The sequence below is a fragment of the Paramisgurnus dabryanus genome, chromosome 21, assembly GCF_030506205.2.
Source record: "Paramisgurnus dabryanus chromosome 21, PD_genome_1.1, whole genome shotgun sequence".
Taxonomy (NCBI): domain Eukaryota; kingdom Metazoa; phylum Chordata; class Actinopteri; order Cypriniformes; family Cobitidae; genus Paramisgurnus; species Paramisgurnus dabryanus.
Window position 1 is genome coordinate 29902195 of NC_133357.1, and position 19245 is coordinate 29921439.

Below are 19245 nucleotides of genomic sequence, written 5' to 3' on the forward strand. Positions count from 1 at the left end.
TCAAAATTAGCATAACTGCGCTCTGTCTCTATGGTGATATGATTGATTGACGTGAGGTCCAGATGAAATAAACTTCATTGTTCAGTTTATTTAAAGTTCTTTTTGTGTTCACAATTAATGATGTTCATAAATCTGATGCAGAGTAGATTTTGTAAAGAAAATCTTTTTTATGCATATTAAATAAGGTGTCAATCAAAAAAAAATTGTATAATGGAGGTCAAAAACATCCACAAACAATAAATGAGGAAGACAAAATAAAATATGATGCTGCACAAAAACTTAAATGCATCAAAGCCAATGCTTTTACTTATCTTTGACATTCCCAAGACTGTGAATTTTTAAGTGTTAATCAAAATATAAAGGAATCAAGTATAATCAATGTGAATATAACAATTTATATGTACTTATTATTTTACCATTCTGTATTCATATTGTTCCACGCATTGCACCAAAACTCTTTGCTGCCTTAACTATTTTTGTTTAATCAAATAAGATTTACATGATTTACAATCCAACTTACTATTATTTATCTTGACATTTGAGTTGTTATGACTTATAAAATGAAGTTGACATATTTCAACTATATTTTATAAGTTGTAGCAACTAATCTCTTGTCAAGATAAAAAAATGTAAGTTGAATTGTAAATCTTAATTGATTAAACAAAAATAGTTAAGGCAGCAAAGGTTTTTTGTACAGTGTGCATATATCCAACTGTTTTACAAACATGTATTTAAGGTACATATTAACTGTATAATTTAAGCCTGTGAAGAATGGGCCATTGTCTAGATATTGTGACTGACTACATAATGATCTTTAACATATGTTCATGAGGTAAAGAGGCATTGAAGCCCCACCAGAACATTCTGTTTAAAAAGAATATCCTGACTGAATTAAAAGACCCATGAAGACAAGAACAAATAATAATCTTGAAAGCATGCATGTAAAGGGTCCTATTTAAGCAGGACCTGGACAGAAAGTAGGCAGCAGATCTTGCCTAGTTTCTTGGTACAGGTAACTTTTAATGGTTTGTTGTTGTTTCCATTGATTTACACTTAATCATTCCGTGAGATGAGGGCACAAAACATTTATTCAATCAACGTGCCCGCCCAGTTTCGTTTCGGGCATCTTTAAAGGTGGGGTGCATGATATCTGAAAGCCAATGTTGACATTTGACAATGTTGATATTGGTACTTGGCCCTTTTCCAAAGTGTTTTTCAAAAATCATGCATCCTTCCTTTAAAGCGCAACATACTTTAGTATGCAGTCTATGCACAAGCACCAGTCTTCTGAACAATGGTAACTACAAAACTCAAAGAAGAAACAGAAACTCTTCTAAATCTCGAAGATAAATGAAAATGAAATACTACTGGGTCTTTCTTTTTTAGTTGAAAACACATAAAATAGCTTTAACTCATATTTTGTTAAAAAAAAAACAAGAATTAAAAAAAATTTGTACAGTTTTTATTTTTCTTAAACTACTAAGGCACAGAAACACTTTTTACAGTGTAGTTCGGTGTGATGCCCATTCTCGTGCTGTCAAATTGATAACTGTCCTGCGACAACTGACCACTTTCTTTGTGCACTTGCAGGTTGCTCAAATTCTTTTAATAATAATAATAATATTAATGATAAAATAATTATATTTTAATTTAATGTACAACTGCTTTGGAACAATGAACAAATGTGAAAAGCTTTACAAAAATAAAATTGTCTTGGTGTGTTTTCACTGTCAATACAGTTTTGTGTGCTGTAGCACCACCGTCTCACCCTTTAAAATTGCAGCAGCTCCAGGAATGTGAGGTAATGCTCAGATCTTAGTAATCGACCTGTTTCTTCGTTGAGCAAAAGAGGGAAAATTTGACAAAATTGTGGAAAATAATCTTCACTTTTTTGTGCCGTGAAATAACCAATGTTAATGTAAAGTCATTCATAAAAATCAATGTTTTTTGTTTAATTGCATTATCACATTGAACATTTGCGCCGAATATACACTGACAGGGTGTAAGGACTTTAAGACACTAGGATGATTTCAGTGTAGTTTGTTCTTCAGCATGTTTCTTCTTGAGTCTTAAAACTTCCAGAATAAGCGAATCTCTCTCCACAGTGTTAAAGTTTTTCTCCAGTATGAACTTACTGATGGGTCCTCAGGCAATCTAATCGAGCTTTTTCCACTGAGAGCTTTTTAAAAGGTTTTTCACCTGTATGAGTTCTCTGATGCACACGCAAGTTTGACTGACTCTTAAAACTCATGTCACAAACAGTACAATAATAAGGTTTCTCTCCAGTGTGAACTCTCAGATGAACTCTGACAGAACTGAAATTAGCAAAGCGTTTTCCACAGTGAGAGCAGAAATAAGGTTTCTCTCCTGTATGAAGTCTCTCGTGGATTTTTAACTGACCTGATCGAGCAAACGTCTTCTCACACTGAGAGCATTTGTAAGGCTTCTCTCCTGTATGAATTCTCTCGTGGATTTTTAAGTGACTTGATTGAGCAAATGTCTTCTCACACTGAGAGCATTTGTAAAGTTTTTCACCAGTATGAGTTCTCTGATGCACTTCTAAGTTTGAACGACACCTAAAACTCTTCCCACAGACACTACATTGATGAGGTTTCTCTCCGGTATGAACTCTCTCATGTATTTTTAAGGAACTTGACCTGGTAAACGTCTTCTCACACTGAGAGCATTTGAAAGGCTTCTCTCCTGTATGAACTCCCTCGTGGATTTTTAACCGACATGACCGAACAAACATCTTATCACACTGAGAGCATTTGTAAGGTTTTTCACCTGTATGAGTTTTCTGATGTCTCACTAAACAATAACGCTGTCCAAAACTCCTTCCACAAACACTACATTGATGAGGTTTCTCTCCAGAATGAACTCTCTCATGTTTTTTTAAGGAACTTGACTCAGCAAACGTCTTCTCACACTGAGAGCATTGGTAAGGTTTCTCTCCTGTATGAACTCTCTCGTGGATTTTTAAGTGACCTGACCGAGTAAATGCCTTCTCGCACTGAGAGCATTTGAAAGGTTTCTCTCTTGTATGAAGTCTCTCATGGATTTTTAACTGATCTGCCCAAGCAAACGTCTTCTCACACTGAGAGCATTTATAAGGCTTCTCTCCTGTATGAATTCTCTCATGGATTTTTAAGTGACCTGATCGAGCAAACGTCTTCTCACATTGAGAGCATTTGTAAGGTTTTTCACCTGTATGAGTTTTCTGATGTCTCACTAAATAATTACGCTGTCCAAAACTCCTTCCACAAACACTACATTGATGAGGTTTCTCTCCAGAATGAACTCTCTCATGTTTTTTTAAGGAACCTGACTCAGCAAACGTCTTCTCACACTGAGAGCATTGGTAAGGTTTCTCTCCTGTATGAATTCTCTCATGGATTTTTAAGTGACCTGACCGAGTAAATGCCTTCTCGCACTGAGAGCATTTGAAAGGTTTCTCTCTTGTATGAAGTCTCTCATGGATTTTTAACTGATCTGCCCAAGCAAACGTCTTCTCACAATGAGAGCATTTATAAGGCTTCTGTCCTGTATGAACGCTCTCATGGTTTTTTAACTGACCCGATCGAGCAAACGTCTTCTCACACTGAGAGCATTTATAAGGCTTCTCTCCTGTATGAATTCTCTCATGGATTTTTAAGTGACCTGATTGAGCAAACGTCTTCTCACACTGAGAGCATTTGTAAGGTTTTTCACCTGTATGAGTTTTCTGATGTCCCACTAAATGATCCCGCCGTGCAAAACTCTTCCCACAAACACTACATTGATGAGGTTTCTCTCCAGAATGAACTCTCTCATGTTTTTTTAAGGAACTTGACTCAGTAAACGTCTTCTCACACTGAGAGCATTGGTAAGGTTTTTCACCTGTATGAGTTCTCTGATGCACTAGAAACTTTGACTGACTCCTAAAACTCTTCCCACAGACACTACAGTGATGAGGTTTCTCTTCAATGTGAGCTCTCTCGTGGACTCTAAAACTACTTGGATCGGGGAAGCTCTTTCCACAGTGAGAGCAGATGTAAGGTTTCTCTTCAGCGTGAACTCTCTCATGAATTTTTAAGGAACTTGACTCAGTAAAAGTCTTCTCACAGTTAGAGCATTTGTAAGGTTTCTCTCCTGTATGAACTCTCTCATGGGATTTTAACTGACCTGACTCAGTAAATGTCTTCTCACACTGAGAGCATTGGTAAGGTTTTTCACCAGTATGAGTTCTCTGATGCCTCAGAAACTTTGACTGACTCCTAAAACTCTTCCCACAAACACTACAGTGATGAGGTTTCTCTTCAGTGTGAACTCTCTCGTGGGTCTTCAGGGAATCTAGTTGAGTAAACGTCTTCTCACACTGAGAGCATTGGTAAGGTTTTTCACCTGTATGAGTTTTCTGATGCCTTAGAAACTTTGACTGACTCCTAAAACTCTTCCCACAGACACTACAGTGATGAGGTTTCTCTCCAGTGTGAACTCTCTCATGGGATTTTAACTGACCTGACTCAGTAAATGTCTTCTCACACTGAGAGCATTGGTAAGGTTTTTCACCAGTATGAGTTCTCTGATGCCTCAGAAACTTTGACTGACTCCTAAAACTCTTCCCACAAACACTACAGTGATGAGGTTTCTCTTCAGTGTGAACTCTCTCGTGGGTCTTCAGGGAATCTAGTTGAGTAAACGTCTTCTCACACTGAGAGCATTGGTAAGGTTTTTCACCTGTATGAGTTTTCTGATGCCTTAGAAACTTTGACTGACTCCTAAAACTCTTCCCACAGACACTACAGTGATGAGGTTTCTCTACATTGTGAACTCTTTCATGGGTCTTCAGGGAATCTAGTTGAGTAAATGTCTTCTCACACTGAGAGCATTGGTAAGGTTTTTCACCTGTATGAGTTTTCTGATGCCTTAGAAACTTTGCCTGACTCCTAAAACTCTTCCCACAGACACTACAGTGATGAGGTTTCTCTACATTGTGAACTCTTTCATGGGTCTTCAGGGAATCTAGTTGAGTAAATGTCTTCTCACACTGAGAGCATTCGTAAGGTTTTTCACCAGTATGAGTTCTCTGATGCCTCAGAAACTTTGACTGACTCCTAAAACTCTTCCCACAGACACTACAGTGATGAGGTTTCTCTTCAGTGTGAACTCTCTCGTGGGTCTTCAGGGAATCTAGTTGAGTAAACATCTTGTCAAACTGAGAGCATTTGAAAGGTTTCTCTCCAGAATGAGTTCTCTGATGCACTAGAAACTTTGCCTGACTCTTAAAACTCTTCCAACAGACACTACAGTGATGAGGTTTCTCTCCAGTGTGAACTCTCTCATGGACTAGAAGATTAGATTCATGACTGAACACTTTATCACAGTGTGAACATTGATAGAGTTTCTCTTCAGAGTGAATATTCTGGTGTGATTTTAATGAACTTGAATCCCTAAAGGTTTTTCCACATTCGCTGCACTCATACGGTTTCTCATTGGTGTGTAAAAGCATGTGTGTCTTCAGATAGGCTTTTTTTCTGAAACTCATCTCACAGTGAGGACACTCGTATGTTTTTTCTTCTGTGTGAATTTTCTGATGAACTTTAAGATTTTCTTTGGTGCTAAAATAATTGCCACATTCAGTGCAGTAGAAACGCTTTTCACCACTGTGCATCTTCAGGTGGGCATTCAGATTACAGGAAGAGCCACAAACATTCCCACACTGTTGACAGTGAAACTCCTTCTTCTTCTTTTTCTTCTCCTTGTGCTCTTCTGAATGAAGATTCTGTTCTGTGTGTTTTCTCTCATGTTTCTCTAAACGTCTCTGTGAGCTGAATGTCTTTCCACAGGTGATGCAGAAAAGAGTTTGTGCTGTCTGTTGCTCTTTTGATGTTGAGAACGTCACTTCTCCATCACAACATGATTCACTCTTCACATCTAAAAGAAACATAAAACAATTAAATTCTCTTTTCATTTTTACACAAAGAATGATGAATTGAGATTCTGTATCTGTGGGCCTATCATACACCCAGCGCAATGCAAGTGTTTTTTTCTAGTTTAAGCATGGCGCATTTATTATTTTCATTTCCAGCATCATGTTATTTAAATAGCAAATACATTTGTGTGCCCACGGGCATTTTGGTCTGAAAATGAGGTGTGTTCATGAGCATTGTTGGCACAATGTTATTTTGAGTCCACAAAAAAAGCCACTCACCAACTAAAATATTGTTTTTGTAATTTAAAGAGCGCAATAGTATTATGCGCATACAAACGAGACGGCAATGCACATTTGCTTATTCACACATTGACAGCACACGTCATACTCAGAGCTAAAAAGTAGACTGAAGGTACTTTATTGAAACACACACTGAAGCAGAGAAATAATAGGTGAGTAAATTGGATATGTGAAGTTCTGGAATGCACTTAGCTTTAGAATAACAATGTCTCTTTTGCAGGAGGAAATCAGAGGATTCCCGGAGGGTAAACATGGATAATCAGGTAAGTCCAAGGTAAGTAGTATGGGTGAGTCTAGGTGTCCATTTGTGATGAGACCAGACAAGGAGTAAAGGACACAGAGAGATATTTCAATGGATATGGTGATGGGACACAGGTGTAACTGATTAGAATTCAGGAGAGAGGGAACAAGTGGGAGGGGTGACTGATGATGTGGATGGTGAAGGTATCCTGACAGTACCGTCCTCCCGAGGCGGCTCTTGATGGCTGTTGAGAGGGGGATATGGAGGCAAGGTCTACTTCATGGCCTGGGAGCCGGGCGATCGGGGTGATCGCAGTGGAACTGAGTGGGGAGAGTGTGGTCTCATGTCCTCATGGGGCACCCACAAGCATTTCTCTGGGCAATAGTCCTCCCAGTCAACTAAGTAGTCCATGATGTTGCATACTCAATACATGGGCTCCTCTTCCACGGAACAGTTTGTTGATCTTGATGTCTCCGCACAGCCTGCTGGAGATGCATGTACACTGAGTCCCAAACCCCCTCGCTCTGATGAAACCAATAGTCTACAGCTGGAAATGCAGAGGGCTCACCTGACAAGGGGAAAAGAGGAGGTTGGTAACCGAGATAGCATTGGAAAGGGGTGGCCCCAGTGGTGGATTGTGACAGGGAGTTCTGAGCATATTCTCCCCGGGGGAGATAGCGGCTCCAGCTGTCTTGGTACTGGTGACAGTAGGTATGGAGGAACCAACCAAACTCTTGGATCTCACTGTTTGTCTGTGGATGATATCCAGAAGATAAGATGATAGTGACCCCTAGGAGTTTGAACAAGGCTTGCCAGACTGTTGAGATAAATTAGGGTCCTCTATCCGAGACTATATCCTCTGGGATTCAGAAGTTGAGAAATACATGGTTGAAGAGGTCTTTGGCGGTTTCAAAGGCGCTAGGGAGTTTGGGCATAGGTATAAGTTTGCACCCATTAGAAAATCTGTCGATCACTACTAAGACACAGGTAAAAATTTGGGACTTGGGCAGGTCAGTCATGAAATCAACACCTAAGTGGCATGGCTGTTGAGGAATAGGCAGTGGCCAGGGTTTCCCGCAGCACATTTCAGTTCAGGCGGCCCGCCTAAGCTTGGAAACCCTACTTCCTTAACTAGGTCGAAATTTTTTTGCTGCACAAAAGGCTGTCAAGTGCACCTCGGCGAATAGCGGGGACGCGCGCCACACAGCCGAAATAAGGAGGACGCGGTCCATCATGGCTGGAGGATAGCCAGTTGATAAAACGCGTGTCTGCGAGAACTGTAAGTGGACTCATGTTTTGGGTTTATTTAAGCCTGTTATTGTATTTGTCTATAGTTCTTGCAAATTGAAATTAAGTTAGCTGGTGATTTTGTTGTTTGAGCAACCTGCTAGCTAGGTTTCATGTGCCTGTTGATTAGATATAGTTGTTGAGCACTCTTGCTAACTTTATTTATGTTCATTATTTACATGCTACAGTAGTCACACTCCTTTATGATAACGTAATTAATAGTAATTAATAGGAAATAATCAATTTTTACAATTTTTACGCCATCTATCATCATTCGGCTGACATTCTAAAACATCTGCTTTAGTTTGTGTTTATTAACGCTTTAGTTTCACTTCATCACGCAGCTATTCCCATTAGAGGTATCTGTTTTTAATTCATTCATAATCTAGTATGTGTTCATTTTCTGTCAAAGTTTCTTCAAAATTAAGTTTTATTTGACTGTTTTAAATAAAAATTGCCACGCCCACTCGCCCAACCCTACCACCTTAACTAACACATTTTCTGCTGGAAACCCTGGTGGCACTAATTTACCTAGAGGGAGTTTTCTAGGGGTGTTGGTTATGGCGAGGACTGAACAACCTTGTACGTACCGGGAGAGGTCCTGGGAGATGGATGGCCACCAGTACCGTTGACTGAGGGGCAAGAGGCTGCGCTTGCTACCTGGATGTCCAGAGCGTGAAGTAGAGTGAGCGGAATCCAAGATCCCAGACGATCTGGTTGAGGAACATTGCTGGAGGGAGAATGGTCTCAGGTTGGAGATCCACAGTAGTTGAATTATGGAGACGTGAGAGGGTATCTGCTTTGAGGTGTTACATTTTCGCCCTTTTTAGTCTAGGGGTCAGGAGGGGAAAATGACAAAAAAGGTATTTGTAAAGGAAAACAGAAAATTGACACACTTCTAACCACTGTCCCAGAGTGAAAACAACCACTTCACGTAGATTTAAGCAGAAAGCAAAGTTTTATTACGAGATTCTTTTACATGAGCTTTTCTGCTAACTAGCATTCAAAAGAGAGGGAGAGAGACCTGAAAACAACAAACAAAAAGAATCCTGGCCAAAGTTTAGGGGAACCTAAACTTACCTGGGAGAAGATAATACAAAATTAAACAAAAAACTTCCCTCACTCACTATCTAGCCATGAACAGGAGAAAAGCATATAAAATAAACAAGGAACTCTCTCATACAGCTTTCTACACAGTATCAAAAAGTAAAGCTTAAAGTTCACAATTAGGGATGTTAACCGATGACCGTTTGACCGATTGTTGACTGTATCAATGTTAACCGGTCAAAGTTGTCGGTTAAAAAAAGGGATCTGTAAATTAGGCTATTATAGTCAGTGGACTAAACCCTACTACAGTTAGTCATCAGTTAGTCATCTTTTTGTGTGACGTGAACAAATCCCTCACACTCAGTTTTTTTATAACTGGTCTGTTTGTACTTTATAAACCAATAAAAAAACATTTGGCTCGAGGTCACTGCGTTTGGTTTCGCATGCTCACAAGGTTTACGAAAAGTAAATGCTACAGGCTATTTTTTGATAAATTCCTTTATTCGAATAGTAAATAAAATACAGCAATAAAATAATTAAAATTAAAGTCTCTCCTGGTTGTGTTTCAAATTATTAACATTTATGTATTTTAGGCTAACAGTAAAGTGCAGAGTAAGTTTTGTTTCTGTAAATCCTCAGCCATGATTTTTACCACTTTATTAAGTTTTGCTTTGTAGAAAGCATTTCTTTAAAGTGAATTTCGTTTTGTATAAATTGTATCTTAATTTTAATAAATGTTTCATCAACCAAATGCATGTATTTAATAAATAAAAAGCAAATATAGCAGAGTATATAATTACCGGTCCGTGCATGAAGGCGCCGGCACGGCGCGTTCACTTGCATTGCATTGGTAATTAGAACGCACCTCATCATAAATAAATAAAACTCAGCGTAGGCCTATATGCCTCATACAAGCATTAAATATCTTTGCTGCATTTGTTCTAGAACAAACACAGTGCGAGACCTGCTTTGGCCGGTGCGTCTTTTACACATTCTGAAGGTGCCAGTTTAATCCATTGGTTCTATCGTGTTGCAGTCTATTAGGCAACATTCCGCATAAGATGGGTTTAGATTTGGAAATACATTACATCTATATTTCAGTGGTAACAGAAAAGGTGATGATGATCATCCTTTGTCTTTATTATTACTACCCCAAACTAAAGCGTAGTCTCTTCTGAGCTGTCATTTTATTAAATGAGCCGCGGCAATTTTCAAATGAGCTTCACAAACGCCTTTATTTTCAAGTTCAACGCGATCACCTAGTACCTAAACTATTTCGAAACTAAGCACGGCGCCGTGTTTGCGGGACTCATGTTTGGCGCTGTAGGGGATTTAAAAAGTGTTGTGAGGTCTGTGTGTGTGTGTGAGCCGGAGGCAGAGCGCAGAGAGATGCGAGTTGCGAAATTGCAGGCGCGGCTCGAAATGGCTGTTATTTTAAATAGCATAGCATATTTTAAACTAATAGGCCTATCGGTTAACCGGTTTCAACCGGCTAATGAGGCTCGGTGGCCGGTCAAGAAAATTTTTCGTTTTCGCCATCCCTATTCACAATACCTTCTAATTACCAAACACATGAAGAAGGTTAACAGCAAATATAGTTCAGGATCACAATCCACTTTTCTACAAAATTGTTGAATCTTGCTCACTAAAGCAAACAATCAACCACCAAACAATATTCAGTCTGAGGCAGGGAGAAGTGTGCGTCTCTCCAGCATTCAGCAAGTGCTTTTCAATCCCTCGGTAGGATGCAAACTCACTCACAAACGAGCTGCAGCTGATGGGGATTTTGCCTGAGAGCAGGTAGAGTGAGAGACAACAGACTGAGAGAAAAACAAAACACAGGCCCAGGACACACAACACACTTCAAAAGATTTGTTACAATTGACAATATAAAAATTACTAAACCTGGGCCGTAACAGAGGTTCTTACTGCCCGGCCTGTAGGTGACGGTGAAATGGAATCGAGTGAAGAACAGTGCCCAACAGGTGTGGCGTGAGTTCAGTCTTTTAGCATCTCAAAGGTATTCAAGGTTTCTGTGATCAGTGAGACTTCAAAAGGGATGATTAGAGCCCTCCAGCCAATGTTTCCACTCTTCTAGGGCGAGTTTGATGGCGAGCAAATCTGAATTACCTATGTCGTAGTTCCGCCCCACCGGGGACAGTTTTCTGGAGAAAGTGGCACACGGAGAGAGTCTGGGAGGATTCCCCTGCGGCTGGGAGAGAATGGCTCCTACCCCTGTGGATAAAGCGTCCACTTCAATGAAGTATGGAAAATCTGGATTGGGATGGATGAGGACAGGTGCAGACGAAAAGGCTTCCTGAAGGTGGTAAAGGCAGTGAATAATTTAATTTGAGTGACTTGGTAAACCCCTTTAACTCTTTCACCGCCAGCGTTTTTTTTAAAAGTTGCCAGCCAGCGCCAGCGTTTTCCTGATTTTCACCAAAGTTTAATGCCTTCCAGAAAATATTCTTCTTTAAATATATAAACATACAATATACCAAATGAAAGAACAGACCCTCTGCTTTCAAACAAAAAAAACCGTTTCATCCTACCTTCAGTGGTTCTTTTGTAATCAGCTTTTGAATATGGGAAGGTTTCTGCAAAAACACCACATTTTGAGCAAAAAGCAGAGAATTCCATTTTTGTGACGGACTTTTCATAGAGATCCCATTCAGAGCGATCTTTAAAACAGACACGGACATGCAGCCGCTTGCCATAGGGCAATAATTCCGGGTTTAAAAAGTTTCGGAAGGGCGCCACCTGGTGGATAATAGCGGTATTGCGGAAAGACAGAAAATCTCGTCATTGGCGGGGAAGCGTTTTCTCTTAATTGACGAGATATCTCGTCAATGGCGGTGAAAGAGTTAAGGAAGAGGTGAAGGGAAGCACTGATGAGATTATAATTATTAATGAACCTGCAATAGAAGTTGGCGAACCTTAGAAACCGTTGCAGATCCTTTACCGTAGTAGGCAGGGGCCAGTTGTGAATAGTCTCTACCTTCCTCTGGTCCATTTTAACTCCATGTTGATTGATGATATATCCGAGGAATTGTACAGTGGTGGTATGGAACTCGCACTTTTCCAGCTTCAGGTACAATTGATTCTCTTAATTTTTCCAGGACTAGAGTTACATTATGATGATGTTCAGAGAGGGAGGTGGAAAATATGAGGATATTGTTTATGTAGACAACTACACACTTGTTGAGGAAGTGATGGAGTACCTCGTTCATGTAGCCTTGGAAGACCGCTAGTGAGTTGGAGAGTCCGTAGGGCATGACCCGGTACTTAGAGTGACCTGGGGGGGGTTACGAAGGCCGTCTTCACTAGTCACCTCAGCGAAAACGAATCAGGTTATAGGCAAGGTCCAGCTTAGTTAAGATATGAGCCACACGCAGTTGTTCTAGCGCAGCAGGAACCAGAGGAAGGCGATAGCTATATTGTACTTTATGGTAATTGAGCTGTCTGTAATCGATGCACAGACCACCATCCTTTTTTGCTACGAAGAAGCAGCTGGAAGCTGCTGGGGAAGTAGATGGACGAATAAACGATTGTTGCAAAGCCTCCTCCACATACTCCTCCATGGCCTTTTGTTCCGGGAAGGACAGAGGGTAGATACGACCCTTGGGTAGTGTGGCTCCAGGAAGCAGGTCGATGGCACAGTCCCATGGCCGATGAGGTGGAAGTTTGGTTGCTAACTGTTTACTAAACATATCCTGGAACACCCGGTATTCCTTGGGTATTCCCACTTGGTGTTGGACCGGAGGGCTCTCGACGGTCGTGGAACAGAGAGAAAGTTCAGAACTGGATTTGTAAGATGAAGGACAACAAAAAGAGGGGGATTCCGAATGGGCATTAAACAGGATTGAAAACAGCACATCCTGAGTTGATGAGGGCTTTCACTGGGACACAAATACGGGGGGTTAGAAGGTAAACAGTGGTACATTTTAAGGTTTCTACGATGGGGAGAACATGAATGGAGCTCCCGTTGGGCGAGGAGGACGGACTGAACGGTCTGTTTGTCTCCTCCACTGTAGAGAAGGAGCTTAAATCGGATGCAGCGTTGGCATTCAGAGGCTGATAGATGTGTGAAGTCGACTGGCATAGGTTGAACGCTGGAGGGCTGTAGGGAGAGGTGGGAACATCCTCGCAGACTGACAGACGTTGAGAAAGGAAGATGGTTTTCTAGATGAGATTTTCTAGACCAATGTTATCGTCATACACTACTATGAGCTGACAGATGTAAGAGTTTAGACCATGACGAAAGGCAGTTATAAGGGCGATCTTATTCCAGAGTAGGGCTGGGCGATTAATTGAAATCAAACCGCAATCGCGATGTGAAACGTTGCGATTAGCAAATCGCGAAAGGATGCGATATGATGCGATTTGAGAAATATGCAAAGAGGCTTTGTGACAGTCTAACCAATTGAGCGAGCGCAAGTATGGCTGTGCTTTTTCTGTGAGAGGAACGTCAACCAAAACAGCGATTCTCCTAAACTGACGAGGGGTTTCAATTTAAAGCATGCGCGCAGCCTGTGTCTCTCAATGCTTGTTAAATACTCGTGCCTGGTTCCGCATTGCAGGACTTTTTGCGTGCGCCTCTTTCACAACAGACAAGGTGTTCAAACTTGACGCGCAGCCTGTGTCTCTATGCTTATTAAATACTCACGCCTGTCTCCACAAGTCCGCATCGCAAGACTTCACGCCCACGTCTCCCAAAACGGATGATGCGTTAAAACTTTACACACACACGCCCAAAAAAGCTTACAAGCCCGGCTCCTTATTTAAAACAAACTAAAATACCATTTAACTGGGTTGCTAATGTCACTTGAATGAAATGACATGACAATGAATTAATTTTAATTTTATATTAATTTAAAAAATGTAGCTATTTAATATTTTGATAGTTATAAAGTTGAGTATTACAGTTCTTTGTTTACAAAAAAACAAACATGCATACAAATATTTACCCATTTAAATATTTTAACTTGTTATTTTAAGTTGCAGCTGCTAAAAAATTGAATCACAAATCGAATCGCAATTCCTGCCAGAAAAAGCGCAATTAGATATTTTCCCTAAATCGCACAGCCCTATTCCAGAGACTAGATGAACTAGATGTCTGGCCGAATACTTCCTTGAAGTGCTGAAGAAAACTAGACAGGGATAATATAATGGGGCAGTCCAAGTTTCAGAGGGCTTGTGCCCATTGGAGAGCTCGACCAGAGAGTAGGGAGATAATAAAAGCCTCTTGTGGCAAGTCATTAGAAAACTGATGTGCTTGCCTTTGGAAATGTAGAGATACCTGTAGCAAAAAAAAAATGCTGCAATCCTCTGCCTCACCGGTGAATGTCGCTGGACGGGCAATAGGAATAGCAATGGCAGCTGACGAAGCAGCGGGGTTTTGAGGAAGCAGAGGCTGGCGAGCAGAGTGTAAGATGTCTTCGGGTACAGAAGGTGGATTTATAGGGGGAGAAGGCAGTAATGACAGTCGAACCGCTTGGACCAGTTCCGCCAAGCGATCGCGAATCGAAGTCCTCTCGAGACAAACTGTGTTTTGCATTACTTCGGTCTGGTCTTCTGTCTCATTCAGAGCCAGGAAGTAGACTGAAGGGAAGTATAATAGTACTTTATTGAAACACACACTGAAGCAGAGAAATAATAGGTGAGTAAATTGGATATGTGAAGTTCTGGAATGCACTTAGCTGTAGAATAACAATGTCTCTTTTGCAGGAGATCTGAGAGTAAACGAGGATAATCAACCAAGGTGAGTAGTACAGGTGAGTCTAGGTGTCCATTTTTGAGGAGACAAGACAAGGAGTGAAGGGAGCATAGAGATATTTCAATGGATATGGTGATGGGACACAGGTGTAAGTGATTAGAATTCAGGAGAGAGGGAACAAGTGGGAGGAGTGACTGATGATGTGGATGGTGATCGGTTCCTGACAACATAAACATTATTAAATATAAAAATTAAAAGAACTAAAATGTACAATATTATTATTGAATCTCTTGGACAAAAATGAGGACAGATTATTAGACATTAGAAGGCGTAAGGAGCCGCTTCACCTGCAGTAGGGCTGCACGATAAATAGTGTTGTTCAAGTGCTGAAGGCTCCCCACACGTTTGTAAATTCTTTATCTCCTGTGAGAGAACAAACCTTTTTTAATTTGTTAATTATTTTTTGACATAACACTGATCATGTAGGCTGCCCATACATTTACAGCAATTAAAAGCCTGCTAATTTTACTTTTATGAATGAAAATAAAAATACTTTAAACACAACCAAAGGTTTTAATACAAAACATTTTAGACTGTTTGCGGATGACACTAGACATGATGAATCTGCATACAGAACAGTGTTACTGTGCTGGATGTCTCATGCAGTCACAACAGGCTTAAGCTGAATGTGCTCGAAACTGTGGAGATAAGAGTAGATTACTTAAGGAGCACCTATCACTCCCTCTTACCATTCTCAAATTTACTGTGCCAGAACAGATTTTCCCACAAGCCATCTTCCCTTTGAGCACTTATTGTAGCACATTCGCTCCAACCTTCCTGTTTTACAGGGCAATATTTTATAGTGTAATAACTAGGGCTTATGCACAACTGTGTAAATACATATATGATGGAATTTAATAAGTGCCGTCAACTGTGTGCTTACCATCATTTATCAAAACATTTTCTTAGTCATTTATCACAATACTTCCAAAATATTTTTTCCTACTATGGAAGTATATGCTGTGTGTTTACCATCATCTCAAAATATCTTCTTTTGTGTTCATCAGAAAAAAGAAATTCATACAGGTTTAGAACAACATGAGGATGAGTAAATGATGACAGAATTTTCATTTTAAAGTGAACTATTCCTTGAATTATGCAGAACTTTAAGGGCATAATATAATTTTAATTTAAAACCTTTTATAAATTAAAAAAATCACCACCCTCACTGTTGTCAAAATTAGGCATGGGCCGGTATAAGATTCTGGCGGTATGATAACCTTTAGCAAAAATACCACGGTTTCACGGTGTTGCGGTATTGCCATTGCAACACTAAAATGTGCTATTTTCAAATGCCAGGTACAATAAAGCCTTTAAATTATAATATGCTTTCAAAACATATATAATATTTTCGTAATATATATTAAATGTAAACATCAAATCAATCACATGACTTCATGATTTAATGAATTTTGTATAAACACAGCTCATACCTTGAAGACGGTATCACAGAACATTTTAGTGGTTTTGAAACCTTGACTGTTTTAAACCTCGGTATACCTTGAAACCGGTAATCGGCCCATGCCTAGTCAAAATTAGCTATATAGACAAAATTAGCTATATAGACAAAAACACTTTTGGTACCAGGCTGTAAACATATTATTTTCTACTGTAAAGTTGGACATTTTAACATGGAGGTCTATAGGGATTCCCTTTAACGTTCAATGAAGGGTCAAACCCAGTGATCTTGTTAATCACAATGCCAATTCCCATATATTTTATAGGTTTTGGATTATCGCAAAAAAATAGTTTTGTGTTTAACAAAAGTTTTACACATTTACACGTTTTGTCCAACAAGTTAAGTCTTCACAGTTTAACACGTTTTTTATGAACTTTGAAGGTTATTTATGGTTAAAGAAAACTAAAAGACCGTAACCGTAACGTTATGGGAACGTTATGTGTTTGGTGGGACATGAGAGTGAATTATGAATTATTGTGAAAAGACAACAGAAGAAATATACCTGAAGGAATATAATCATCATAATCCTCCTCATCAACAGTGTGATGTGTCTCTTTTGTTGGTTTTGTTTTTTTCTTCATCGTGAGGCTCCTTACTGTCCATTAGTTTGAGTGAACACATACACAGTGTGGTCTGCAGGATCGTGACAGACAGCAGAAACTCTCCATGCGTTTACTTCTTCTTCTATTAAAAATTGTGGCAGGCTAGACGCATCACCGACGTATTACTGCCCTCCTCAGGTCATCTGGATCATAGATATGTATATAAAGGCTAGATGGCTCAAGGCGGAGTCAGCTGTGTCGTCACTTGGCGGCCATCTTAGGTCAGTGCTGCCATAGTGCTGCTCCCTGCTGCTGTGGACGGAAGGTGAGTGACATACGCCAACTAAAATGCTCGTAACTTGCTGAATTCTTGACGGATTTACAAACGGTTTGGTTTTTTACAAACGTTATTAACGTGGCTATAATTCTGGATGCTTTAACATGTTTCATGATTTTTTTATTTATTTTTAGTATACGTATTCAGTGTCATAGGTACATCTTTGACGTTTATAACAAACCAATCCGTTTGAAAATCGGTAAAAAATTAAGCAAGTTATGGTCATTTAAAAGTACCTGCATCATTAAAACTCAATGCTACGAGTGAGCGAGCGCCCTGTCCTAAGATGGCCGCCAAAATGCGGACGTTCCACTCAATTGGCCATCAGCGCGGACGAGCCATCTAGCCTTTATATACATATCTATGATCTAGCCTATATACATATCTATGATCTGGATCTTCTTCTTCTTCTTTGGTGTTTATTGGCGGTTGGTAAACCAACTTGTAGGTGCATTACCGCCACTAACTGGACTGGAGTGTGAAACAGGATACATGCTTATGAGATACGTAAGATAATAAAAAAAGAAAAAGAACAAAAAAAAACCAAAAATCTAAATTATTTTGCTTAACTTTGTTTCTCTTATAAATTAAATGATGTAGTCATATATTTTCTTTTCCCCTAGAATACCTGCTATAGAAAAGTCTTTGTGATCAACATTCTTTAATGACTGAATAGGTCATCTGGATACTAGTGATGGGCGATTTTGAAGCACGCGTCATGAGGCTTCGAAACATTTACGAATCTTTTTCGAATCATTGGTTCGGAGCTTGTTTCAAACTGGCCAAAGTCACGTGATTTTAGCAAACGAGGCTTCATTACGTCATAACTGTTTCTAAACATAGATGTGTATATAAAGGCTAGATGGCTCGTCCGCGCTGATGGCCAATTGAGTGGAACGTCCGCATTTTGGCGGCCATCTTAGGACAGGGCGCTCGCTCACTCGTAGCATTGAGTTTTAATGATGCAGGTACTTTTAAATGACCATAACTTGCTTAATTTTTTACCGATTTTCAAACGGATTGGTTTGTTATAAACGTCAAAGATGTACCTATGACACTGAATACGTATACTAAAAATAAATAAAAAATTCATGAAACATGTTAAAGCATCCAGAATTATAGCCACGTTAATAACGTTTGTAAAAAACCAAACCGTTTGTAAATCCGTCAAGAATTCAGCAAGTTACGAGCATTTTAGTTGGCGTATGTCACTCACCTTCCGTCCACAGCAGCAGGGAGCAGCACTATGGCAGCACTGACCTAAGATGGCCGCCAAGTGACGACACAGCTGACTCCGCCTTGAGCCATCTAGCCTTTATATACATATCTATGTTTCTAAACGTTTCGAAAATCCGACGATTCACCACTAGAGGGAGTTGATCACAAATGACCAGTGTAGGTGAACTCGGGTCAGTTTTATTATAAAAGTTCATAAAACATTCATCATTCCGACTAATAACACTACCAATTTGTCTACTTTTTGTTTATAGACAGATTTAATGACAAAAATGTGCAGAATTAAAAAGAGAGTTCGTTTTAATGATGTGTTTGCCATAAATAAAACTAAAAACACAATACACGTTTGATTATGTCTTAATTAAATTAAATACTTTATTTTTCTTAAAAACATATTTTTAGAACAATCTTGCTATTATTTTGCAAAAAGTGTAAAATGTTTGGACAGATCTTGCTGCTTTTACACTATTTTGACCAGCAGATGTCGCCAGCGTGTATGGTGTTTCGAACGCTTCGAAAAACTGAATCAATTTGTGAAGCAATTGGTTCAATTGACTCGAAGCTTTTTCTTCCATTACTACTGGATAGTCCGCTTAACATTTAAATCCTTGCGTAGCCAGGACAAGCCCAGTCATGTGGAAAACAAAATAACTCATAAACCTTTGGGTTAAGGATAGATTTTTCTCTCCATGCGTCCAAATCTTCTTCTTCTTTTGGTTTAATAGCGGGTTGCGAACCAACTTCAAAGGTGCATAGCGCCACCTACTGTGATTGAGTTTGAAAAGAATGACCTACCTCTTGTTATATCTTATCTACCACCTGTAATATAACTCACTATTGTTAATAAATGTCATAACTGCATACATTTGTCTTCCTGATTTTCATTTAATAAGCTATCTATATGAAATTCCTTGCATCCTACTGCTTGTAATTCTTCCTGATTCAAACATCAATGTGGACTTCCCATGATAACTTGTCATCAAACCATAATCCGGTCCTTACATTTTGAGACTTTTTCTAAGGAAAACCTATTTTAGCATTTTACTTTTTGTCTGTACTATGAAACAGAATATTTAAAGTGTTTTTCATATTGTTCTAATCATTTT

The 19245-nt window shown here is 39.5% G+C and overlaps 1 protein-coding gene across 3 annotated transcripts; it reads right to left on the reverse strand.

Moving 5' to 3' along the window:
• Positions 1–1459: 1459 nt before the first annotated feature.
• On the reverse strand, positions 1460–16694 carry LOC135775939 (uncharacterized). 3 transcript variants are annotated; one of them, XR_010543976.1, is made up of 3 exons: positions 10436–14840; positions 8333–8573; positions 5780–5916 (listed from the first exon to the last, which is right to left on the reverse strand). XR_010543976.1 is itself a non-coding variant. In XM_065286538.2 (2 exons), the coding sequence occupies exons 1-2, from the start codon at positions 16603–16605 to the stop codon at positions 2132–2134; spliced, it is 3864 nt and encodes a 1287-aa protein (XP_065142610.1). In that variant the 5' UTR covers positions 16606–16694; the 3' UTR covers positions 1460–2131. The 3 variants fall into 3 exon arrangements, 2 of the variants coding, with proteins under 2 accessions (XP_065142610.1, XP_065142611.1); XM_065286538.2 differs by lacking the exons at positions 8333–8573; positions 10436–14840 and adding an exon at positions 16527–16694 and having other exon boundaries at positions 1460–5916; XM_065286539.2 differs by lacking the exon at positions 10436–14840 and having other exon boundaries at positions 1460–5916; positions 8333–8477.
• Between the last annotated feature and the right edge of the window lie 2551 nt (positions 16695–19245).

Bases quoted from the DNA above. Each gene is read 5' to 3' on its own strand.
- LOC135775939 (XM_065286538.2), bottom strand. From the start codon at position 16,605: ATGAAGAAAAAAACAAAACCAACAAAAGAGACACATCACACTGTTGAT. The intron at 5,917-16,526 runs GTATATTTCTTC...TGTTTCTTTTAG, and splicing joins TGATGATTATATTCCTTCAG to ATGTGAAGAGTGAATCATGT.